A 27124-nucleotide genomic window follows, 5' to 3' on the forward strand; every position below is an offset into this window, starting at 1 on the left:
CAGTACTAATTTTTAGGTCAATAAATCACGGATAGGGATGTCCGAGATATGTATTCAGGAGTCAGGAGTCAGTTTATTGCTATTATTGTGCAATTAAATCTTGTAGTTATCAATCTTTCTTTGGTACTTGACTCCAAATCGGGGAAAAAGACTAATGTTTCTTGTGTCTGTTCCCTACTGGTGCAGCGGTGCATTCATCATGGACCCAAAAAGGATAAAGCACAAACGCTAAACGCCAAGGCGATAGCCCTTTCCGCAGATAAAATTGACTCGGTACGTACCTTTAATTGTGGGGTTGCATTTTGATCTGATGGTACTTGGTAGTGGGATGATGAATGCATTTGGAAAATGATTTCTTCCCTTTTTCTTGTTTTTGTACTATCTTGTGGTACAATTAAGCGATAGTACTAGCACCCCGATTAGCCAACGGAATTAATTAACAGTACACTAGCATCATTTTGTCCTAATCCAAGTTATTCGGTCATTTTCATTTGATTGAAGTTGGTTCCTACACGTAGTTTCCACGTTTGTCAAATTCATTTTGTCTAACCTGAGCTGACCATATTCCATTTTTTGTTCTCTCTCTCTCTCTCTCTCTGATGTAATCAAGCCTGTTAAGTATTGATCTTATGTCTTTCGAGTTTCAACCTTTCTCCAATACTTCATTTCATCACTAATCTTTTTGCTAGCTAGCATAAGCTAGCACTTGCACATATTACCTTATTGGGTACTTCATTGTGGCTTGAAATAGATTAATTGTGACACAAACTAGTATTTTCATGGTTTTTAGTACTATTTCATGTTCTAAAGATTTGCAAATAATATAGTACTCATCAAGCCATAAAGCTCGGGTTACAAGTTGTTTCTTAGAGACTTAGCTACTTTCGTTTTCTTGGAAATTTGGTTTATCTGACCAGATATGGCTCCAACCCCACTTAATTAGGTGTTGCAATATCGATGCCGCAATTTTGTTGGTACCTCTGGCAGGCTTCACTTTCCAATTGAAGCATGCTCAGATAAATCAGAAATTTTTTTTTGGATAAGATTGCCAGCGACGCATACTTTGGAGGGCTGATTATCTCACCAACTTGCTATCCTCTCTCAGGCCATTCCACTATTCAGATTTCGGCTTTGAGGGAAAAATCGAAACTTGGTTGTTCTTTTTTCTTCTCATGCTTGCAAAGATAGTAATTTCATCATGATACACTTAGCATTATATGGTATGATGATAAAGAAGTTGGAATATGCATGGACAATTAGGTTTCTTATGATCCTGAAGTGATGAGAGGTTTGACTGCATAGATAATAATACAATGCACCAGTACTATTTTGTTTGTTGACCATACTACTATAGCCAAAGTGAAGTGCCCAATTTATGTGAGTTTGGCCATTTCTTTTGTCTAGCGCGTCCTAAATCTTGTATGTTAATGGTGAAGTTGTTTATCAAATACTGTAACTATCAAAAACATTTCGCTTAAATGTGCTTTTTCTATTAATAACTTTTTTTGGTTTCCTAGGTTTCTTGTCACAATTCATGAGTACATCCTTAATTTCCTTGATATATATGTCCATATTGTATGCTCACTTGCGGTCACGCACTGAAATAGGTTTGTATCCATATCTCATGCTCAAGGCTGATATATATCTATGCCTTGGAATAGGTATAATTGGGAGTAGAATTTCCATTGTCCCATGAGACATTGAAGAGCAATTGAAAGATTTTCATTCACACTTTGTGTTTGGAGTATAAAGATGTTGTGAATTGGAAAAGACAATCTGGACAAACAGGTTCCATCTTTTGCTTGATATAAGTAGGAACCAGCTCGTGATACCTTTTCCATAAAACTATTTGCTAGGTTCTAATAACCATCTTTGTCTGGTGAAAGAGCCCTTTCATAAAAAGCAAAATAATGTACCAAGGCAGAAAGGATATCCCCAGCCTGGAGAAAAAGGAAATGGCATGATCTCGTGAATGTAATGGGTTCCCAGTGATGTAGTCCTTGATAATGAGATATTCTTACCATTAGGAAAATAGTTTGTTGTATTTGTTGCTCATAAACGAGTGAAGGTGTCATGATGCTAGCCCACATGCAAACAAATCGATGGTGCCCTTTTAGCTGCTGCAGAATCTGTTAAAATAAGCTCAGTTCTGGTTTAGGGATCTGTCATCCAGTTAGGGGACCATATTCATCTTTTCAGATGCGATGTATACTCTCTTCTAATGTGGCTATAACGTGGTGGAGCTGCAGTTTAATCTTTTCATCAATCTTATATCAATTGAAGCCAACTGCAACTGCATGGTCCTGTGCACGGCTGGATCATCGAACTTTGATTCCTTTCCTAGAAAATGAGATGCATCTTTTTCTAAATAAATATATTTTGATAGTGCTTTCGTTCGTTGGGAAAATTCTTTATCTTAATCAGTTGGTTGTGGTGTTTTAATTACATAAGGATCAAGAATTAGGTATGCAATTTGTCTTGGTACACTGATGCCACTGTCATCTATCAGATTTGCAGATGTTTCCTACCCTTATGCAGGAGGAAGTCATTTTTTACTACTTTCTCTGGGATTCTGCAAGGCATGACTACAGAAGATGATTAGACATTCTTTGTTTTGTCCATTAAAACTAATAGATTTTTGCAACTAATCTTAGATGAAACACATTGATAAATTGATATGAAATGAAACAAAACATGTTTAAGTCTTTTAGTTAAAGCACACACAGCAACAATGATATTCATATTTTTATGCCTCACTTTCACACAGCCATATCTGTCCATAGCCAAACAAACAAATTCACATGGATGAATTCAACTTCTGAATGAAACTGATCAGAACATGTTGAGTATTGTTGATTTAGTGAGTCTAATGGTGACATTAATAACACATTTATTCGTGATGATAATTAGTAACTAGTTAAAATTCCGTAACATGAAACATGAAATTTATGTATTGAGTCAACTCTCCTCCTGGGTGCTATCTATCTGGATTGATTCATGGGTCAGGCACCATTTTAAGTGATCTCCACTGAAGCAATTCAAGAACAATGAAAAAGTTGATAAATTAGAATACTACTTTCGTTAATTTCTCTCCAGAAAGGTACCATTTATTATATGAAAAAAAAGAATTACATCAACTGTAATTACTTGGTTAATTAATTAGCTTTTTTTCTTATAAGAATTTGACATGAAATTTCATTTGACAGGACACTGTAAGCTGGTATTGCAGTGAAGTTAAATGAAACGCAGTCATCTAGCTTGTTTTAAAACTTCGATATTTTTGATAAACTGGGTAAAGGGACTAACATTTGAGAGTGAAAAATGGAGAATTTGATATGGTTCTTAATGTGTTTCTCATACCTATGTGCATTGACCTGATCCTAAGGGCTCATTTGATAAGACTTTGAGTCTGAAATTTGAGCTCTAAAATCTAAAAATTAAGTATTGGAAGTCTTAAGTTGCTGAACTGATTATGTTACATATGTTTAATAATTAACTGCATTATAATGCTGAATTGATATATTGCAAAAATACTATATATTTTTTTATCTTTAAAGAATTACCTTTATTTTTGTATTTAGAGAGAAAAAGAAGTGTGTGTGTGTCTGAGAGAGAGAGAGTATAATGAAACAAACTAGAGATGATGTTTAGGTATGCAAATTTGAGTGTGAGAGTGTATCAAATGTGTACTTTGTACGAGAACATGTATGAAAGTGTGTTATATATGTGAGAAATATAGTATGTGTAATCAATTTAGAAAATTCAGTGAAATTTTTCATTAAAAATTTGCATACAAATTAAGCAGTCCTAAATACAATAAGTGGTTCCGTAGTCCCCTCTTTAGGGGCAGGTCCCGTGTTCGACTCTCTCCCCGTTAACGTGTTGGGATCCGTGGGGCAGGCTCTTCCAGCCTGGGGGATTAGTCTGGTCAAATTGACCGGGATACCCCCAGTCGACAAAAAAAAAAAAAAATACAATAAGTGGTAAAACATTTCTGTTATAAAACATGCTGAATTTAAAATTTTGAATGAATTAATTTTCAGCATTAAGTAGAGTTATCAAACAGACCTTTAGTCAGTATTACTACTCAAAATTTAAGTATGGTTGTAAACTATTTAGTGTTTTATAAGCAAATTCTCTTTTACCGTTTCTTTAGCACTTATATAAATGTTTCCCTAATTTGCATTGTTAGAAGAGATGAATTTGAATCATTCTAGCGGAAGAAGTACAGCATCATAATGCTCTTCCGAAAAGATTAAAAGGGTGTTTAATAAAACTGAAATTTAAGAATTGAAATCTTAATTTGCTGAATTTATTAAGTCAAAATGTTTGGTAATCTGCTGAATTAAGTACTAAATTTTAAGAAATTATTACATGTACATCATATAGTTTAATACCAATATCTTGTTTTACTGTTATGTTAGACTAGCTCCTTTAAATATCACTAATTAATATTGTTAAATTGAAATTCTAATACCAAAATTTGTTTATGTGTTTATGTATGCAAACGTGTATTTGAGATAAAAAATAGATATCTCTATGTATAATAAGTAGATAGTATTTGAAATAAAGAATGCTAAACAACATGTGTTAGTATGCGTTGTAATTGTGTATAAGAGAGGGAGAGAGTGAGAATGTGCCTCTATGTGTATGTGAGAGAGCTGAGAGTAAATGTGTATGCGTGAGACACAATAAGAGTATATCTACTTATTATATAAGAAAGAAGTGAACTTTAGTACTTTGCCTCCTTACTCGTCACGTGGCTTCCTAATTGCTTGACAAGTGACTTGCTAATATTTCTTGCACATTGCTAATCTTGCCATTGCACTTTTTTTTTTGCCCTTTTGTTCATGCAAAATCAAATAAGTTTGGTCTTTTTGTTTATGGGTGTTCATCGGTTGATAATCGAAAATTCGGTAAAAAAAAAAATTGATAACTTGGGAATTGATTTTTTAAAACCAATATCCGATTACGTCCAAACCTTAGTTTGATAAATTGGATTGGCGAATCAATAGTGAGTTAAAATATTTTAATTTTCTCTAAAAAAATTGGTATAACAAAATAATATCTCATATGTTTTTCAACAAAATCAACCAACTTACTCAAACAAACATGATGTAAAAAAGAAAAGAGTTGATAATCCTAAGTTCTAACACATAATCTCAATTCTAAACAATATTGAAATAAATAAGAATTTCAAATTTAATTGTTAAGCTAAACTCCAATGTATTAACTTCCATTAAAATTTTATCTCCAAGTACAGTTATAGTTAGTTTAGCTAATCAGCAATTACTAATTAGTATTTAGTGATAGGATTAAGATTTACTCTTGTATTTAGTAATATACATAAGTGGGCATATATTCTACTCTTGTATTTACTCTTGTTATAAGTTAGGGAACTTTTTTTAATGTAAACTTTGAACTTTATTGATCAGGCAATATGTTTTGAGCAACAGGCTTACAAATAAACCTAGCTATATACATCGAAGCAACTCTACCAATTGCATGTACAGACATATCTAGGTCCTGAACACAAAAGAAAGGCAGACTTAAACTCAAGCACCTAGTTCCACGTATCCTTCCTTCTAGGAGTCTATTTTGTTATCAAACAAACTGCTCAATCTATTAAATTTAAGTGTTTAATGAAGTTATTAAGCGCCCCTTAATGGTAATGGTTTTAAAAATTTAGCTCAAAGTTTAAGGATTTAAAATATTAAAACATAAGTCACATTAATGGCCACAAAATTTGGGACAATTTCCTTTAATGTTCAGTTTCTTTGTGTAGTTACTAAAAATCCCTTAAAGGCAATCCCAAAACTTCTACCTGCATTAATATTTGCACTTTGACAAAAGATGGACCACCAATTGATTTCAGGTTGAAGCAATTTGTTTGCAATCGATGGCAACATAATTTAGTCCGAAAATTTCCTCATGCCAGCTGATTTATCTTCTAGATCGTTTGACAAGTACATTACAGAAAATGCAACCTTGAAGTAGAGTCCCACCTTGAATTAGCATGTATGCTACTACTTTAGTGCAAGATGAGGAATATCTAAGTCCTCAGTGTCGAATGACACAATTGTAAAGCTCCGCATGGGCTGTTGCTCAAGTTATATAGCTTGCTTTGATTTCATTATAAGTTTTAACGTTTCCGTAAAAAAAAAAAAAGAAGTAGAGTCCCACAAATTTAATGCTACGAGAATTTAAGCTCAGGCGTGAGTTTATCAATCCTCTCAAGTAGAGAGATTCTCTCAGTTAAAGTGGTTTTGATTTAAGCAGAGTTTGATTCAAGTTCTTAAAGATAAGCCCTTTGTTCAAAGAAAGGTTTTTGTTTCCAAAGTGCAAAATTTTGCAACACTAACAGTTGATTTTCAGAATTCTGTTTCTTAGCTTACTATAGACATAAAACTAGTAGTGCAAAAATCATAGTTTACACACAGAACTACTCGAAATATGTTTGAAGGATTCAATCATTTATTTCCTTTCGAGAGTGAGTAACAAGTTTAGAAATTTTGCCTTGCCTCACTTTCTTTTGCGAATTAGATTGTTTGGTTTTCAAAATCTATGCTCGAGATTTAGGGCCCGTTGATGAGACTGAAGTCTGAAATCTGAATGTTGAAATATGAAAATTAAGTGCTGAAAGTATTAAGTTGCTAAATTGGTTAAGTTATATCTGTTTGATAACTAACTGAATTATATTGCTGAATTGAAATATCGCAGAAATATTATGCTTTTATCTTTTAAAAAATTGCCTTTATTTGTGTATTTAGATAGACAGAAAAGTGCATATGTGCATGTTTAAGAGGGGGAGAGAAAATAATGAAACACTTTAGATGTAGTGTTTAAGTATGTATATTTGTATATATGTGGGAGGAGGATTGGGTTGAAAGATAAGGTGGGAGGAATTATAAGTAATGCATGTATGTGTGAACGGAAAGAGAACGAATATGTATTTTGTGAGAGAGTATGTGTGAGAGTTATATTATGTGTGGTCAGCTCAAAAAATTCAGTGAAAAATTCTCACTCAAAAGTTTATACACTAATTAAGCAGTACTTAATACATTACATATTAAGTAGTAGTAAAATATTTCTGTTACCAAACATCCTGAATTCAAAAAGTTGTCAATGAATTAATTTTCAGCATTAAATAGAGTTATAAACAAGCCCTTAGCAATGCTAAGTACTAACCTTAAGTAAATTCATCGTTCTAACTTCCAATTAATGGGGCAAAATTTACCAGTCAAAAGTCATCGAAATTCAGACGTGAGATTCCTCCTATTACCTCTTAGTAAACACCAAAATCCAAGAAGAAAAACATCTCATTCGATGATATACTAAGCAACCATCACATGCAATCACAGCAGGAGCCATGATATTGACCTCCTCCTTTTTCTTTAGGAAACAGGAAGAGTAAATTCGTGCCATTGAAGACTCAATTCGATTCTTGCTAGTTTTACATTTTGGGGAGCCATTTTCTCTATCAGCTACTTTCCTTAGTGCCTTCACCATTGCAGTTCTTCACCCCCCCCCCCCCTCTCCCCTCCCCTCTCTCCCTCTCCTTTTATCATTGCGTTTGACCTTTACTTGTAGTCCTACAATGTATCCTACTTTGAAAATGCCACCACAATATATTCAGATTCTTATAATTTTAACCACATTAGCAATCGTTAATATTCTGAAAATTTTGATATTCTTTTCCTATCAAAGGCATAGTCGCAACATGAATAAAACTACTATCATCCATGGAAACACTCCTTGCTCCAAATCTCTATTGGGCAATTTTCTGATGTCCATCATGTCGTGAAGTACATAATACTGAGAGCTTTAGTGGGAAAATAGTCTTCATATCCGTCTTCGTGGAACCAAGAGTTAATAATGCTCTGAAGTGAGCTTCTTGTGTTTTGCTTAGGCCACCTATCAACTAGCTTGAAACCATATTCAGAAGCAGCTGCAAGAATAGATGGTTCATCAACTCTGCGAGGAAGATGACACAGAATTAAAGCAGGCCTTCTGTCCTCTTCGTTCTCCTGGCTGGCTGCAATCAACTCCTTCGCTGTTTGAAACAAGGGTGATATAGCTTCACGAACATAGGTAACATCAGTGCCTATGATAACATCAAATCCCTTGCCATTCAGCTCCTTGACGCTTTCTATATCATCTTCATTTCCCCACTCCAGTCTTTTCGTTATTAACCTGCCAGAAGACGATGCTTTGAGATTTGAAGCAACATTTTGAGTCAACAAGTCGAGTGCTTTTGCATCTCCATCAGTGGCAACCACGAGATCAGCAGATCCAGTGGCCAGCATTGAGCAGATTCCCCCACAGCCACACCCAAGTTCTAAGACCCTTTTTCCTGCAACAATGGTTGCATTTGCAGCAAGGACAGAAGCCATGAGCCTAGCTGATTCCCATAGCATCAGCCCAGTTGATTTGCAGGTATGTTGGTGCTCCCTGGAAAGCACTTTTATCTTGAACATGTGATCTCTTATAATGACCTCAATAATCTGTTACATTTCAAATTGACACATCTGATAACTGGAGCAACATACTACAGGCATATGAAATTCAAATGTCCCAAGTTCATAAAACTTGGTGCACTAGTAGCGAAGGGAAAGCCAGAATAAAACTCAGAAAAAAAATTGTACCTCTTCGCTAGAAGATTCTATGCCAAACATTTCACAAGCCAATCCATCAGAGATGTCAACTTCCAGTCCATTTGTAGCAATTTTCGGGATAAGATCTTTGACCTGAGGTTTTACCTGCTCTGTTTCAACACAGCTTAAATTGTCATCATCATCCCCATTCATGCGAAATACAGCTTGGACCCAACGCCTGCGATCAAAATTGCAACAATTTAGCTGTGTATGCCAGTGTGCTCCATCCTTGAATGAGCACCAACAGAAGAAAGGGGCCAAAGACAGTTCGCAGAACCATAGATGAGCAAACTTTCTAAACAGTGAACATTCGAAGTATTACAGCATTGTTGTCAAAAGGACCCCTACATTGTCAAATTAGACCAAATGCTACAAATAATTTAATTCAACAACAGCAACATTGTTGGCTTAAATTTTTTCCTAAGGAAGGAAAGGTTCCCGAGAAATGCTATGCTTACACACAACACTCCCCTCCCGGAAAGGCATCCCTAAGCAGGACCCAAAGACATTTAACAATCTGGATATAAAGGTCAAATTTAATCGTCGAAAGCAATATCTCCTTAGTTCGGTCTTCTTTCCTCTCAAATGCTGGGTTTGCAATTTGCAGAGGACTAGTTTTGAACAGTATCTCTATGATGAACCAGAACAATAATTACTGAAAACATGAACAGCCATTTTGTGGCAAGTGTCAAGGAGAGCTAAAAAAACAGCTAACTGGGAGTGATAGCATACTACTGTGAATTACCAGTTCTGTAATATTGCAAAGGAGATACGCCTGATGTATATGGAGAGTTACAGGCTACTCGCACATAACTTTGAAAATAATATGTAAACCTCTTATCTTACTTTGTTCAGATAAAAGTTCATACAACCTGTATCGATAGTCACACAATGCTCATTCCAAATTTTGAGATCACTCAAACACTAGAGTGACAACTTTGCGTTGCCGACTGAGAAATACAGATTTGATCTACTTCGATCAAAAGGTAAAATCATTTACCGGTTCATTACTATATCTCTTGATCGGTTTTCTACTTGTTTGCAGCATAATAGATGTTCTTCAGTATGAAATCCATTTTCGCTGAATAATTTTGTCAGATACTCGTCAGAGAAGTAGAAAGCCCTCTGGGAAAAAGTGGACACAGAGAAGCTTGATAAATAGAATTTCTGCAGTAAAAAAACATGTCTTTTCCAATCCGGGAAAGGCAAAGGCACATAATTCATATCAGCTAAACTTACAGTGCCATCACCCCTAGCATAGAAGTTCTCACTGATCTTCTGTTCTTTGCAAGAGAATCTTTCCTGTTCATGCAATGAGAAAGTCCGATGAGAAGTCTGGAGCAGCACCAGAACAACCATAGAAAAGTCGAACTCAATCTGCTAGATCCGGCTTAAGAAGGGATAGACTAGAGAGGCTGGTTTGGATTAAAATATTCAGGGGCCATAATTTTTCAATAAACCAACAGACACACACTAGAAGAGACAGAAAAAATAAAATAATGTCACCTAAAAAACTAGGTGAGAAGTTCCAAACATCTCCTTTCCTCGGATCGGAGTAAAAGATTTCTTGTTCATAGTGGATATCCATCAATCCACTCATCATAGAAGTCAAATTTTGGGAACTCAAAATTGGAGTGAATATAGAAACTCTTTCATATGGAGACAAACATAAAAAGTTTCAACAAAAAACGAGACCATGTTTACCGGCATCTAGATAAAGACATAACTGATCTAAACAGAATTTTTGGGCACTTAAAATGAAGAAAAACATTCAAATATGAAAAATATGAGTACTGTAACCTCCATAAAGCAGAAACAAACCTGAGCAAGGTCACCAGTTGCATAGTCACGAAACAACACGCAACCACTTGGCTGACAAGAAATACAAGCCATAGAGTCACTTCAAAGAAATCGTACTTATGTGACCACAATTTTATGTCAAATAGGAAGTAATACTTTCCCACCTTGAGAACTTTTCTGATATTTTGTAATACTATGGACATCTTTTCCGGGGAGACTGCAGATAATACAAATATCTGTTTAAAATGTCAGGTAGCTCATTGAAGAACAAATAGGCTAGCTTATCTAGAATATTATAAATGAAATCCAAGAAATGAACTAGATTAGTTATGTACGATATTAAATACTAAGAAATTTCAAAATAGAACACCATTCCGGTACCATGGTAACAACATCAACTGAAGATGGAGGAATCTGTTCACTCAGGTCATCAACAGTTAGGTCACACACAAAAGCATTTACTTGGCCCTCATTGAACTCCTTATGCTTCTGCATTATCGTATGACAGCAAATTACAATTGGTTTATTGGTGGTTAAATAAGATATCAGATATTAATCACCCTAAAAATGCATAAGGTGCAAGTCAAGATTGATCGAGATCATGGGCTGACTATTAATCCATTTTTAGAAGGCTAAGATTCATTAAAAGTAATTCCTTATGCACACACAGATTATAGTGCCGAATGGACACCATGCCCCTATATGAAAAAGTTGTTATGCTATTTTTTAAAGGTGCTTCAGGTAAGTGGTAACATTAAATGTGCAATAATACCAGACGTCCATGTTCTTGTGCAAAATAGAGATCAGGGATCTCCAATTCTAACAAGCCTCAAGACCCAACTGTACAAATATGAAGTACAAGTGCTAACTTGGACAGTCTAGACAAGTGCACACAAATTTTACAAAATTAATGGAGATCTACTTCCAGTTGGAGAATAGCTGCAAATATATGTTTTAAAAGAAGCTTATAAACTTCTTTCATTTAATTGAATTTCATATTAGAATTTTTTGGAATACAAGGCTAGGAGAGTCAAGCACATTTCTTTGAACTGAAGGTGGCAAAATTTGGACCCTGGATTGTGCTAAAATTTGGTTGATCCAAATTTTTGCATATCAGCTCCAATGGGACGCGCAGCCCCATATGATCTTCATGCAGATGGGAAATGAAGCCCCATCTGATCTGCATGTGGCATCATCCAAGCTGACGTGTCCAAAGTTGATGGGGCCAAATTTTTGTAGAGCTCACACCAGAATAGCGCAACCTTATATTATATTCGTCAACTAAGTAATTCTCAATCAGTTGATCAAATTGTTTCATCATAAAGTAAGCTAATTCTAATCTATTTTCACCAGAACTAATTACTCTATTGTGGGTTTTAGATGCATCCATACCAGTACTCCTCCAGAAATACTGGTAGAGATGCAAATATATTACCAAGAATACTTCTCTTCTCTTATATTCATTTTTTTCATGCATATGCTTTATTATAGTTAGCAAGATTGGATCATTTACAGAAGTTTTTCTCTGAACATGTCTATTGAGGCAGCAAAGCTGAATTTGTGGGATTTATCTTGATCCGTACTTGACCACAAAGACCTATCACTATGTTTTGACTAATATCGAGTATGATTGAACGAATGAAGGAAAGAAGAAGAGAAGTTTTCTTTAATGCATTTAGCCTTCACAGACACTACTAATCATAGTAGAGATGCAACAGAAACATACAAACAATACGTGAAAAAAGGGTTCCACAGATAAAGTAATTTGTTCCCAGGAAAATGGGATAAAAATTGGCTTAGATATAAAATACGATTGATTGACTTTGTTTTGGATAACATAGGTTAAAGAATGTGCTTAAATGGTTTAGTCTAGTATTCAATAAACCTGACAATAGTGTGGAGTAATATACGTTTTTGAAACTTTTAAACAAACCCACAAGATTTGGAATCTTCAACAATTAAGCAACATTATACCATGTCATGGGTGCAGATCTTGGGGAACTACAAATTTAAATGGGTATATGTGATACTACAAATTTAAAGGGTATATGTGACACCTGCAGACTTGGCATTGCGAAGTGGAAATATCCACCAGACAAGTGTCCAGAAAACATGGAGTGCCTTAGTTTTTGCAATGGGACCCCTATTTGTGGAAACCTGTCTAGCTGAAAAGTACACACTGCATTGCAGAGGTACAGGTAAGAATTACCTATTTGTGACCTACAGAACACAGCAATGCTGACCTATACAACACATACCTGCCCTGGTCTACTTCAATGTTAAAATCCTACCTTAAAGCCACATATTGGCACTCGATTCAATGTTGAACCCTGGAGCAATACTAATCACAAACACTAACCCTTTCCATCAAATTAATATTCTTAGTAACTGCAGTTTTATTGGACTACATCCCAACTCTATAGCTCTGTTGGTCCCCAGCTAATGTTCTAAATATATTCTTTCTAAACATGGTTCATACAGAACATTTGCTAGTGTGAGTTGTCTTCAAAAGGGTTATCTTTAAATCAACTCTCCCCAAGCACAGAGTGACAAATTTTTTCTGTAAAATTATACTTCCTCGACTAGAGCTTTCACAAGATGGACATTGATCGAGCAGAAAAGCATAAATAGCTAACTGCATTGGGTATTGGAGCTAATTGAATAGATGGTTCACCTTTCTCCATCACTTTGACTTCATGTTTGTTACTTGTTATTATTGGAATGGGACCCCTTTGTCATTCAGAAACATTTCCAAGCAGGATATTTTTTTCTTTCCACAAACAGAGTATCCTTAAACTTATTCTGAAGTATTACTTGATGCAACAACCTTAGCATTCATCTCATTTCCATTTGTGTTTGCATTTTTCTTTTTTCCTTGTTGAGCCCAGGTATATAGTTCTTCTACTCCCAGGGAAGCAAATAGTGGGTCAGTACTAAAGCGCCTTAGTATTTTAGCAAAATGGACCAAGTTGGAGGAAGTCTACCAAATAAGTTATGAAAATTCCATATGTACACTAACCCCTTACATTCAAAATGCCTAAAATGATCATTAGCTGATTTTTCATCGAGTTATGATGAACTTATTAAAGTTTGAAGCATTAGAGGATTCTAAGCCAACAGTATCAAACAATGCCATCTTTAGCCTGTAAAGAAGCTGACAATTTTTTCCACTGATAGTGTTTTGACAGACAACAAAATGTTTATACCACTTTTACTACTACTTCTTAGTATTATCATGAAATCAACTGAAAAAGCATGCAAAACTTTAATAGATGGCATTATTCATTGCTTATTCAAGTTTTCAAGATTAACATCCCGATATGCAGGGGAGCCCAATGCAAAACCCACTAAATCAGTCAGATCCAGACCCTGTAAGACAGACAAAACCCAATAGACAACAAAAATACAATTATATTTTATACATTGCAGATAAAAACAGCAAGACTGACCTTGACCAAGTTCACAGCACGTGGTGAAAAATCACAGGCATGGATAAATATATCTGGATATCTTGCAACCAAAGGAAAGATAGTGTTCCCCACCCCACAGCCAACCTTGTGTAAAAAGAAAGTCATTATCATTACAATTCTCCACAAATTAAAAAAAGATTCTTGAATACATGATGTGAATATCTTTGTGAATACAATAGATGGCAAATAATTAAGGAAGTGCAGAGAGGATAATCAGAGTCTAGCTTTCACACATCACGAATGCATCAAAAGCAGAAATTTTGTCAAGTGACACAAGAGCAAATGCCACGTCTGTTTGAAAAAAATCTCTCTAGAATCATTGAATCATGTTTCCTTTCAAGAACAAAGCAAAAAGGAAGACAATTAACGATTTTCAATTGCATTCTTTTTCAGGGTATAAAATGGCTTCACTACAAGTTTTCATGCTACATGTACTAGGATAAAACTTTCACGGCAGAAAATTTTCGGGCAAAGGAAAAAAAATTTTCAAACTCCTTAGTTTTCAAATGCAGAAGGATTGGAGAACCAATCCTTTATCTTGCACAAGAAAATTCACGAAGAGTATAAGATAGGCATATAAACTAACCATCAACACATTCCTAGTGTCCATAACTAGCAGCAATTTCACATTTCAGTATCATTACATTGGCATCCATTCAGAAGGTATCAATATGATTCTGTGCAGATGTGTGTCAAAATCTTTCATCTTTCTAGCGTAATTTTTTATCCCTGTAAGAACAAGGAAAATATTCCAACAATTTTTTTGGCAGCAGCGCATGACCAAAATGAGAAATATGTGTAAAATTGCAGTAGAAAAATCCAAGAATTCAAATACATGAAAGAGTAAGCATAGTCAACAGTGAGCAATTCAAATAGACTAGCATAGAATAGATTAGATTGAGGAAAAGTTCAATTATTTTCACTGCTACAAAGAGATTGAGGAAAACCATAGAATGGACTAGCATGAAGTTGCCGAACTACTAAGTTTTTCTTCAGAATAGGGAGTGAGATTACCTCCAGAATGACTTTTCTTCCAGCACCCTGAAGAAATTGAGCGAATTTTGTTATATTTGTGAAATAGGCAAGCAAAAAATAGTACAAACTACTTTTACATGTTGAAATGAAGCCAAAAAAGGAAGATGTACTCACAGAAAAGTAATGTCCCCATTCCTTGTCCAAGTAATGCCGGTCCTTAAAGAACTGAGGCACAAAAATAAGTTACAAGTAAATAAAAAAGAAAGAACATGGCATGACAGAAATCTCATAAAAGCAGTTGTAAACTACTACTTCTCAAGGAAGAAATTAAGTATCAGTGGCAGTAAACCAAAAGTCACGACAGGGTGAAGAAAAACTATAAAGCTTGTCCATAGCATGCACCGAAGAGATATTATCAAGTAATAAATAGTTAGCAGTAAGAAAAAGCCAAAAGAGAATGAGCAGGTTAAGAAAGAGCAGGTAGGAAACTGACTTTATCTTGATGGCATTTGTAGAATATATCCCAGTACTTCTTTGCATCTCTTTCATACTTCTCTGCACGGATTAAATCATTGGAAACAAAAAAGTTAACCAATTTTATGGAAAACAGTATGATACGGCCATCAAAAGATACTGAGACAGAAGCAGGTAAACCAACCAACCTCTCCAGAATGGGGAAATTTCACCATTTGAGCTACCGTATATTTGAATCTGTGGCTGCGCCTGTTGTGGCACCTCTGTCGTAGCTGGTTGGTAGGACTCCATTTTCACCCTCCTCTAAAAGAACAGACATAAAACCCAAGAATAATGGTTAGCCACCATGACGGATTGTGTGAATCTTATTCAAAAAACAAGAAAATTGAATAGGTGTAAATGAGTTCACTTAATAAAGGGTGCTGCCAAAACTGGTCGGATTGGGACACTATCTGATTACCAGTTTGACCGCCTACTGTTCATGTAATATCATGTCAGCTTGTCTCCCAAATCCAATAGCATTTGCCTAGTTTAAAGATCGACCAAATGGAAAAATTTAGAAATTTTCCGGAGAGAATTTCGAGAGATTGATAAAACTTACTGGCTTAATTCCGTAGGCTCCTCGGGGGTATTCTGCAGATTCTCCCTTCTTCTCTAGGTAATTTTTTAAAGAGCGATGGAAAGAAGGGGTTTTCTAACCTCTAAAACACTGAAAGAGAGGTCTGGGGCTGCTTGTGCATGTTGGGGAAATAGAGCGGTAGACGAAGGCGTGCTAATTTAAAGCAACACCTTTTATGAAATGAAAACAAGTCCGCCTTGAAAGCGTTGTTGTTTATTCGGTAATATTCCACGCGCTTTCATGGTGGGGGCATTGTTTCCAGCAAGTTAGGACCTCTTTGCAATAGCTGTGCTTTATTATAGCCAGATTGCCCCTGTTCTTTTGATCTCTTTGCAATCAGAACCTCTAAAATACTTTTACCACAAGTTCAAGTTTAGCTTTTGTATTCTAAAAACAATTTGGTCCTGTTTGATAATTGAATTCAACATTTAAATTTAATATATTCAAATCTTAACATGTTTAGACATGTTTAATAATAAAAACTAGAATATCTAAATTAATTAAGTGACACTGAATTTTTTAGAGAATTTAGACAAAACTTGGTTTAAAATAAGTAATATGTTATTTACTTTTCATTTAATATTATATACACTTAAATACATCAGATTTAGTACTTAACAATTCAATAATTTAATAGATTTAAAATTCATATTTCAGTTTTCAAATTTCAATTTCATTAAATGCACCCTTAAACACCAAAGGTAAAGAGTTCAACATATTTTTCATAAACTTAGAAATAAATTAAGAACAGAAATATATTCTAAAACTTAAATCTCAAGATAAGAATTTGAAAAACTACTTATGCAAATATTAGTCCAAAAACAAAACTAAATATTTTTTTAAAACTAAAATTTTCTTTGCAAAACCCTCGTGAAAAAGGTATTTTGTGATAAACAATTTGCTATCCATAATCTCAACACGTTTTTATGATTTAGCTATATATATATATATATATCTAATCTTCACCCTTATTGTTTGGTACAAGTTACAACATGGTCAATGATTGTTTTGCATTGATAGCTTAAATTTCCTGCTAGTGATTAATATTTCTAAACATTTTACAAATTTCTAGTGGTTAGTATTTTACTTAGCTGCTGCCTATTTAGTTAATTGCTATAACTAAGTGATACATTTTCATAATATCAAGAAAAAAAATAAGGGGCTATCTCGGCAATTCTCTCAAAAAATAAATAAGCCCAAAGCTGTTAACGTTTCTTTACCGGTCACCAACGGTGGTGCGTCGTTACACACAGCCACACAGTAGCAGATCTCTGAGTGTTCACCAACGGTAGTTGTTTGTTCCCACCTGAAAACAAAATCAGATCGAAACCCTAATTAAGCTCAAATTGAATCCAATTTAGGAGTTCTCTTAATTAATTTCGACAATGACGTCGTCTGAAGTTCAATCAGACGACAACTCATCACCGGTCGCTAGTCTTCTCCCGCTGGCCTCCGCCTCGCAGCAGCCTTACGTCTCTGAACTCCTCTCTTTCACCCTCGACCGCCTCCACAAGGTACCTAGAGCTAACTCCGTGATTAATTCAATCTTTTGTACTAGAAATTGCAATGTGATCATAATTTTCTTCTTATAATTTGTAGGAGCCGGAGCTATTGAGAGTAGATGCGGAGAGGATACGGAGGCAGATGCAAGAGGTGGCGGTGGGGAACTACCGTGCTTTCATTTCTTCTGCTGATGCCTTGCTTTCTATTAAAGACGAAGTTTCCTCGATCGATAAACACCTCGAGTCTTTGGTAATTTGACTTTTCTTTTTTATGTTTAAATTTTGTAATTTTCTTGTGCAATTTGGAGTAATTTTGTGCGATTGATTTTTCTTTGCTGGTTTTTTTTATGTCTATGGCTAAAGATTAGATTGTTTAGTGGTAAGTTAAAAAAAAAATGTGATCTTTCAATTTGGTACGTGTTAGAGTCTCAACCTGCAGATGAAATGTGATGGGGTCTGAGTAACTCCTGGTGGTTGATGATGGTATGGTAGTAATGCAGAATGTGCAGGGTCGTTTTTTGAAGGTAATAGCTTAAATATGGGGTTCATTCGATCAAGTTGCATATACCACTCAAATGTGCTTCAGTGGACACACTTGACCTACGGTAAGAATCAGCATCCAGAAAGAATTTGTACGTCTTTATTGGAAGACGCCTAAGAAGAAAAGTAGAATAGCGAAATTAGGAAGAGGGCAATACTGTTACTTTCACGAAATATTTGAATATCAATCAAACTAAAATCAGGTTGGAAAACTAATGTTTAATTTCTAGGATGTTACTTCTCAGCATTGTAAATAGCAGAAGACTACAGATGTTAAATTTTGAAAAGTCAACAGTTTAAGAATTAGGCCAATGGTTTTCGTGGTCCTGGTTTAGTTGATTGCACTTTAGTCCTATTTCTTGATTACCTCCAAAGAATAATGTACATCCAACATCTCCATTTCTAGACAACAGTTTATGGGTTTCTTTTGTCTTCTTGGGCTAATGAGATGTGATGTAGAGATTGGAAAGCTAAAAGAAAGTTGGAAACTGACTGACCGATAGTTAGTTGACAATAGCTTAATTAGCACAAGTGTACTGCCCCAGATATGTCTGTTTCCAGTCTCCAGTGGTTAAAGTTGATTCTACATTACAAAATCTACTAAAAAGTAGTTAAACAAAACTAGGAAGAAGAGCAAGTTCATAACTTGCTCTTAGTTGCACAAGATACAAGCCTCTTTAAAGTGCCTTTCTTTAAAAACTTAGTCATTTAAATGCACCTTCCTCTTAGCCTAGGCATGGAAGACATGGAACTCTGATGAATACGGCTAAGATGATGAAGTCAATTTCTTGTAATTTGGCCTCTTAATCAAGCTTAGGAATGACTAATTATATTCTTTACCTTTTCTTTTATATATGCTTTGGGGACAAGCTTATATTGATGTTGGTCTAAACTTGAACTACAGTGGTTCACTTGTCGTTAGTTACTCTTAGTCATCCTGAAATCATATTCTTTCTCCCCTGACATGGTTCTCATTTCAAGATATTTGTGTTGCGAACTCATTTTGTCGTACATGTGCTTATGTAGGACTTGCAGTCAAAAATATGCATTGTATGTAACGACAACTAGATAATTCTGAGCTGCATGCTTATGTAGCATTTGGAAATTTTAAAATATACGTGATTTATCTTAAGCATTTGAACATTGAAAGAGTCAATGTGACTAGACACCACTAGACATCAACATTATACATGAGTAGTAAGTTGATAAGATTGTTATAGGAATTTAAATGAAAATGAGGATAATTATTTCATGAAAGCTGCTATGTATTTAGTGTTAAAAAACATCAGTATCTGTCCTTCGGGTCTGTCCTTGAATGAATTCTGATCCAGAAATATGTCCACATAAACTCTTTCATACTTCAGGGTGTGCAATTACATAAGTAGGTTTTGTGGCCAATGAAATAAAATGACAAATTTTGAATGTGTTTTCCAATTATGTAAGCTTTTTAGTTGTTATGCCAAAACTCAGTTGTAGACAGCATTTGGAGATCATTCTCCTTGCTGAGTTGCGTTGATGATGAAGTTATATTAGTTCATATGTTTCTCTTGTTTGGCAGATATCTGAAATCCCAAAGTTATCTTCTGGTTGCTCTGAGTTCGTTGACTCTGCAGAACAAATATTGGAGAAGAGGAAGATGAACCAAACTCTTCTGGCAAACCATAGTACTTTGCTTGACTTGCTTGAAATTCCTCAGCTGATGGACACGTATGTCTCTGACCATGTTTTAAAATAATGCAATAAATTCAATTAATGGTCTCTGTTCGGAACGATGGATAGATAAAGCTAGTTGTACCCTTTATGCCTTTGCTTTTCCAGTAAGTTTGTCATGTCTTTAATCTTGATCTCAGAATGGGGAAATTTAGATGATGATATGAATACTGTGGGATACACTTAATGCAATTGCTCAGTGTTTATTGTTTCTGTAGCATTATCCTGGTTGTCTGGTAGTTGGATCTTTTCTTCGGATGACTATCACCATTCTTCTTGCTGGAGTAAATTAGCATGACTTTCCTCTGAATTTTCTTTGGTTCCATGGACCTTCCCTCTAGTTTTGATAGACAAATCCTTTACTCAATTCTGGTCACGGTACTCTCTTATGTCATGAATGTCCCATTGTACCACCACTGAACTTGAAGCTGTTGTTGAATGAATTCTATTTGCAATACTGGTATAACTTCATGATGTTTATGTTACCATGTGCACAACTTGTGTACCTTCTCCAAACTGTTTATTGCTGCTACCTATGCTTGAGGATTGAAGAGAACTAACCACCTGCTGTTGAAACTTTGACACTGCATAAAACTGTCTTTACTACATTTGTTATTTGTGAGATAGAACTTCCAGAAATAGTTTAGGTATCCAGTACTTCTTCTATCTTATACATGAGAAAGAGGTAAAATGTTGGTAACTTATCATCGTTACTTGAGCTGACAATAGCAGCTTTGGTCATAAATCTTACGTATGTAGATTATAATTTTTGTACTCTGTGTGGGTTTTTTTTTTTAATTTGTTTTCTTTAGGATATGGGTAGTGAAGGGAGTTTGTTTGTACCTCATATGATACCTCTTTAGTGTGTGTTTTATTTTGCTGTTATTCTTACTCTTTATAGCTTAATTCTAGATTTATAAGAAGCTGTTGATTATTTCTAGATGTGTACGGAATGGCAACTATGATGAAGCTCTGGATTTAGAAGCATATGTTGCTAAGCTATCGACAATGCATCCAAAGTAAGTTACTTTCTTTCTTCATGGTTTAAACCACCAATTTCATTTGTCAAATTTATTGAGGCTTGTTGTGAGGCAGTTGTTTCTTTCTTTTTGCCCCTTGAAAATAGATTACCAGTTATTCAGGCACTTGCTGCTGAAGTTCGGCAGACCACACAGTCTCTTCTTTCTCAACTCCTCCAAAAACTTAGATCAAACATTCAGGTGCTTTGCCAAAGCCTAACTTGTAGGTTATACTGTTCATGTGATGCAAAGTGATTTGTGATAGAATATTGATGCTAAGAATTCATCAGTTGTTCATTTTCTCTTGCAGTTACCAGAGTGTCTCCGTATCATTGGATACTTACGACGAATAGGAGTATTCAGCGAGTATGAAATGCGCCTACAGGTAGCTTTGTTAAGCTTGATATATAGGTTCTAGCATAGTTTCATATCAGCCTTATGCTTTCTCTACATTCTGTTCTATTTTCTTCTTCTTAAGCTTAGATTGATCAAGATCTCATGTCTTTGTGATGTTACAGTTTCTCAGATGTCGTGAGACATGGCTTGCTGGAATTCTTGATGACTTTGACCAGAGAAATGCTTATGAATATTTAAAAGGGATGATAAGCTGTCATAGGACACATCTTTTTGATGTTGTTAACCAATACCGAGCCATCTTCGCTGATGATACATCAGGAAGTGAAGAAAACTATGATGGTGGACTTCTCTTTAGTTGGGCCATGCATCAAATATCCTTACACCTTAAAACTCTTAAGATCATGCTACCAAAGATAACTGAAGGAGGATCTTTGTCCAACATTTTGGAACAATGCATGGTCAGTAACATCATTGCCTTCTGTTTCAAAATTGCAAGTGCATGTCACATGCATTTTTCTGAAATCCCAACCACAATGCTATGTTCTACTTTCTTCTTCTCTTATGGTTTAATTGTACTTTACTGCTTAAGATTGTTTGAAAAGTTCAGTTCGTGTAGCAAACTGCAAACTAGTAAGAGCATGCCAAGGTCTGGTTTAACAATGACTTTTATCACTTGATTTCTTTTGGCATTTGATCTTTTATAACTTATACCAACCTAATAACAGAGTACTTCTAAATCAAATGATGATTGTATTTCCTAGTGACTTTTAGAAATAGATATTGAACCAATGCTACAACCTAGAAGAAGTCTTTAAACCTTCATGATTCCTTTTGTGATTGTGTGGTCTGAAGAAGCATGTCCCTGACTACCATGTTTGATGCCATAAAAATTCAAGATCACTTTATTGTTTTGATTTTAGTTTCTAGATCTTTGACTCTTCTCATCTAAAAGGAGATTCCAGTCTGTAGGATGTATTCTTAGAAGACATCATATTGGGTTAACTTCCTTGCTCTAAAGTTATGCATGTCTATAATTGGACTTCCATAATCAAAGGTTGACCTTTTTACTCGTGGTTCTTGTTATCTTAGGTATTATATGCCTCTTTTAGTTTTTGCAACCTAATAGCTCAAGAAGAAAGGCAGTTAACCAAATATAAGGGCTTCGCTCTTACAGTGCCATTCTGTACCGTATCAGTGGAATATGTAGTGATGGAATGTATGTGGTTTTATTATTGCTATTAACTGCGATGGTTAAAGATAGTAAAAAAAAATGAAATGTGCTTTAACTTGCAATTGGCTACAATTTAAAATGGAAGTGTAAAAAATGTGGTATGACTTGCGGATGCTGACTCATGACACCATTTCTTTTTCACTGTGTTTTCACTTCTTCTATGGGTTTGCCCTATAAATGTAAGCAAGGTGATTTCCTGCTTCAGATTATTTTCATTTTGAACTCTTTTTGGCATTTAGCTTGGTGATGATGTTCTATTTATTTCTGTCTTGCAGTATGGTGCCATGGGATTGGGCTGGGTTGGATTGGATTTTCGAGGCTTACTTCCTCCACTCTTTGAAGAGTAATATAACGTTTCTTCTGTATTTTTTTTAAATCATGTAGACATTGAAGCAACCTGTGAATGTGACTGCCTTTATTCTGGTCAATTGAACAGGGCAGTTCTCAATTTATTCTCCAAGAATATGAATACAGCCGTTCAGAATTTTCAGGTAGTTTAGAAGCCTTGCTTTTTGGTTTTGATGTTGTTGCAAGTTTTCTTCTCTTAGCTAAAGATTGGGTTACAGTTTCTCTTCTTACTGAAGTGCCTCCTCAACATTCTATGTATTATTTTTGGCATCTGATTTGCGATTTTCCATATTCTTCCAGCTAGTACTTGATGCTCATCGCTGGGTCCCGCTACCAGCTGTTGGCTTTCCTTCCAGTACATTTGGTGAAGAAAGTCAGGAAGATGTTAATCCTCCTCCAAATTTAATGGAGCATCCACCTCTTGCTGTTTTTGTGAATGGTACTAAGCAGTTAATCTTTAAAAAAAAAAAAAATCTTTGTCCGACATGCCTCCACAACTTTTGGTTTGTCAAATCTAGTCTCGTTTTTTATGTAGAGCGTAATGTCTGCTGGTTGTGTTTTCATGTCTTATACGCATGCTATTAACTGTACTTGTCTTCTGAAAAAGTAAGAAGAGCAACAAATGCAATGCCTAATTTATTTACTCTGTTCGTACTGACGTAAGTTAAATGCTTTGCCTCCAAGTTACTGTTGAGATAAACCAACTACTCCTAGAGTAGTTGGCCCCCAAGGGAGCCTTAAGGCTTTACTTGGGTGTAGGTCAAGCGATCCAATCTATTGGCCTGCATTTTAAATCCACGATTTCCTGGAATAATTTCACCGACAGGTGCGTATGCACCCATCTGGACCGGTGGTGGTTAGTCCCCCCGGGTTCCCCCCTTGATCCCTTTGGGTCCCCCCGCCCCCAGTATAGAGTATGAGTAGGTATACCTTAGAATCTATCGTCTCCAGCAAAAAAAAAAGTTTTACTGTTGAGATAAACATGATTTTTTTTTAAAAACATTTTTGCATAGCCTGATACCCAAAATGTATGAACGTATTTCCCAAAGGTTTCTGTGACCACTAAGAACATTTAACTGATTTATACCTCCCTGGATTACTGCTTTAATCCTTTCTCTTTTGCATGCTCCCTATTGACATTGCAGGTGTATCTGCAGCAATGAATGAATTGCGTCCCTGTGCTCCATTGAGTTTGAAGCGCATTCTTGCACAAGAATTAGTGAAGGGGTTGCAGGGTGTCTCTGATTCTCTATTGAGATACAACACAACCAGGATGCTCAGAGATAATGAGTCTATACTTTTCCTTGCACTCTGTAGAGCGTTTCTTGAGGTGAAATCTAAGGAACTTGTCCTGACGGTTGCCTGCAATTGTTAATCCATGCAAACAACAGCTTAAGTTGTCCTTTGGTATTTCCTTTCAGGTAGTTTTTCCACATTGTGCCATGTGCTTTGGCCGTTGTTACCCTGGTGGAGCCTCTTTGATAACAGATGCCAAGAATTTATTTGATGGAATAACCCGCCTAGTAATAAACTCTCCATCAAGAGAACTTCCAAGATCTGTTCCAAGTGTAGAGGGAAAGAATATATCTGAAAATGGAAATCTGCCTTCCTTGGAGAATGGAGTAGTGTCTACTATTGAGCGGACTGCAAGTGCAAACCTAGAGGAACAACAGAACAACCTCACGCCACAAGATGGGGAAAGGATCACCAGAAGATCAAGCATGTGAAGGGAGATAAGCTCACTCTAAAATAAATCCAGAAGTTCCCTGCCCTAATGCCAATAAGAATTTTGTATCTACAGTGGAGAAGGGCCATTAACATTTTTACCCTTCTATTCACTGGGGTGGTTGTGAAGAATCGTTATGATTTAGATGGATACCATCAATAGCGATTGGAGTAAATTGGTCATGTTCAGATCTTTACTGTGATAAAATTAATTTTGTAAGCAGGTGTAAAGTCCTGAGGCATTGAGGCCGATGGTGATAGGAACACTTTGTTAAAAATTTCATGGTCATAGTGAACAAAAGGAATTTTGGTTCGTTGGTTTCTTCCTCCTGTACAAGTTGCATCATTTGCAGTGAAAACAAAGGCTGGCTTATCGCAATAAAATAGGTTATTATTGTTATTATTTATTGGCTGAAGAGAATTCTGACGTGTTACAGACGAGAAGATGCAGGGAAACTAATAAGCATCAGTTGAACAAGCCTCGAGGCCTTCAGCTGCTGCAGCCGGGAGATAGATTGGGAGGTCATCAGGATTGCAAGGCCCTTGACATGTCATTTGGCAATAGGAATTGAAGAATGCTTTTCCATTATTGATTACTCCGTGTGTTGTGCAGATGACAGAATTACTGTCCTTTGTCAGGTTTGAATATATTGTCGCACTAGGGTTTTTTCTCACTTTTCCTAGCTAAGAGAAAGTTTTATACTTACCGTTTGTCTTAAAATTCTTTAAATTGAGATTCCAGGAGTCACATTTGTAAGAGCTGTTTTATCTTTTTGTCTCTTTCTAATAAGCATCGAGTATGGGCTTGCCTGATATGAATTGATTCAAAGTACTTGTGTGACTTCCTTTCATGTCTTATCCAGTCACTTTTGATCATTTTTACAATTTTTTGGAGGAAAAAAAAAAAGAAAAGTACTAGTGCATTTGTTTCATATAAAGAAAGAAGAAAGAAGAAAGAAAATGCTAGAAGATGGAACAAAGATATGTAGCAGGAGGAGCTACTTGCACCGTCATCATATTTTTAAATCATTTAGAGACTGCCATAGCAACCGCAGGATGTTATGCAGGATAGAAACTTGATTTCCTCCATATGCAATTATGCACGAAGGCGTAACTTTTGGTCTCGAACATTTATCTCAAATAATTACATTCAAGAAAATTATCATACAAATATCGAGTGCTGACACTGTCTGTACATGGTAGTCAGGTGGATTCTAATAATGCAGATTGGAAGACAACTGAGAACAAATCCACGAGCACAATACATCTGGAAAAGTCCATATATCCCATACATAAGTTCCAAGAACTCCCATCTAACTTATACTTCCACTAAGTATAGTACAAGGCGTGAAGTAACAGCAACAAAACAGAAAGGGATGAGCCGGGCAGAGCAAAAGATGATGATTTCGAGGAATAGAAGTAGTAGTAAGGGTAAGAGTAGTTGCGCTGTCCCACACCAGGAGGTACCTGAATAGAAGGAACGTTTCCCCCGCCGCCTCCAAAATAATTGAAATGAGGTGGAGGAGCTGCATTACCCCATGAAATATAAGATGGTGGTGGAGGTGGAGGTGGAAGTGGAAGTGGAGGTGGAGGTGGAGGTGGCGAGGATTCAGGAGGCAATGGCTTTGGAAGCAATGAGGGTGGTGGTGCATGAAAGTAATAATTTTGTGGAGGCGAGTAGTGGTGCACTGGTGGTGTTGGCGGTGTCAGCAGAGGCCCAGGTGGGGAAGATGGTGGTGGCTTTGGATTCACTGGCGATGGTGGTGGTGAACATATGACAGGACATGTTCCACAGTCACTAACGCATATCAAACTTGCTGATGCTGGAGTGCCTGGTGGAGGTTGATCATCACATTTGATAGCTTTAGCAAGCATGAGAGAACAAAGCAATAGAAACCATTTTCTTGTAATAGATGAAAGAACTCTGGAAAGCAACATCGTTCTATAGTTGTTGCGAATGACTTGAGAGCTTGTCATGATATATGCTCCACTATGAAGTAGTATTCACTTTTGCGATTTTATAGTGCAAACGAGAAGTGAGGTAGAATAGCTTAGGGTTACTAGATTCATGTGTGCCTGTGGAGATTGGAAAGTAAAAAGTTTGATCTGGATGCTTCTTTAACAAAAAAAAGCCTCAAGGGTTGGTTTTTCTGCAAAGCAGTATGACAAATTGACATTTGAATACGCTCGTTGGACTATTTTGACAATTGCACCCTAAATCATTGGACTATAGCTAGTTTGGCAAATAAGGCCTTGCTTGGATTGCTGTTTTCCGTAGAAAAATTTCGTCATTTTCCGTGAACACATTTCCCTATTATCTTTTTTCCTCACATACATCAAATCGCTACAGTAATTTTTCCATGAAAAATGACGGAAAATGCAATCCAAACGGGACCTAAGTTTTTGGCCAAGTTGATTAGTAATCTCAAAAAACTTTTCAAAATTTTTTAATTATGTATTTCAAAATATCCAAAAATTTATACATTTCAAAAAAAAAATTTACAACTTCTACAATAAATTACAGTAAAATTTTAGACAAACACCCAAAAAATTCATTTGCCAAACGGGGCTACTACTGATTTTGGTGCTTCACTCATTCCGAGTCCTTCATCACTAGGGATATGAAACTGTGGCAATCTTCCTACCAATTGGTCAATCAAGGAATTAATGGAGATTTTGCCACATTTTCATGCAAAAAGT

The 27124-nt window shown here is 35.8% G+C and overlaps 3 protein-coding genes across 5 annotated transcripts; 1 reads left to right on the forward strand and 2 right to left on the reverse strand.

The window, feature by feature from the left end:
• Nucleotides 1-7674: 7674 nt before the first annotated feature.
• LOC113779973 lies at nt 7675-16086 on the reverse strand. Of its 3 annotated transcripts, none has more exons than XM_027325786.1 (14): nt 15975-16086; nt 15834-15899; nt 15562-15676; nt 15393-15454; nt 15074-15124; nt 14939-14965; nt 13904-14008; nt 10836-10943; nt 10619-10690; nt 10476-10526; nt 9894-9956; nt 9655-9779; nt 8646-8832; nt 7675-8504 (listed from the first exon to the last, which is right to left on the reverse strand). In XM_027325786.1, the coding sequence occupies exons 3-14, from the start codon at nt 15662-15664 to the stop codon at nt 7794-7796; spliced, it is 1665 nt and encodes a 554-aa protein (XP_027181587.1). In that variant the 5' UTR covers nt 15665-15676; nt 15834-15899; nt 15975-16086; the 3' UTR covers nt 7675-7793. The 3 variants fall into 3 exon arrangements, with proteins under 3 accessions (XP_027181587.1, XP_027181588.1, XP_027181586.1); XM_027325787.1 differs by having other exon boundaries at nt 15783-15899; XM_027325785.1 differs by lacking the exon at nt 15834-15899.
• A 1123-nt stretch (nt 16087-17209) lies between these two features.
• LOC113781308 (conserved oligomeric Golgi complex subunit 8) lies at nt 17210-25237 on the forward strand. The gene is made up of 12 exons (XM_027327225.1): nt 17210-17506; nt 17592-17744; nt 19593-19741; nt 20686-20763; nt 20871-20964; nt 21074-21148; nt 21282-21578; nt 22627-22694; nt 22788-22842; nt 23000-23138; nt 23845-24029; nt 24121-25237. Exons 1-12 carry the CDS (start codon nt 17378-17380, stop codon nt 24424-24426), a joined length of 1728 nt encoding a protein of 575 aa, XP_027183026.1. The 5' UTR covers nt 17210-17377; the 3' UTR covers nt 24427-25237.
• Nucleotides 25238-25753: 516 nt separating this feature from the next.
• Nucleotides 25754-26362, reverse strand: LOC113780809 (pollen-specific leucine-rich repeat extensin-like protein 4). The gene has a single exon (XM_027326588.1). It carries the CDS (start codon nt 26360-26362, stop codon nt 25754-25756), a length of 609 nt encoding a protein of 202 aa, XP_027182389.1.
• Nucleotides 26363-27124: the final 762 nt, after the last annotated feature.

Source organism: Coffea eugenioides, chromosome 8 (assembly GCF_003713205.1).
Source record: "Coffea eugenioides isolate CCC68of chromosome 8, Ceug_1.0, whole genome shotgun sequence".
Taxonomy (NCBI): Eukaryota; Viridiplantae; Streptophyta; class Magnoliopsida; order Gentianales; family Rubiaceae; genus Coffea; species Coffea eugenioides.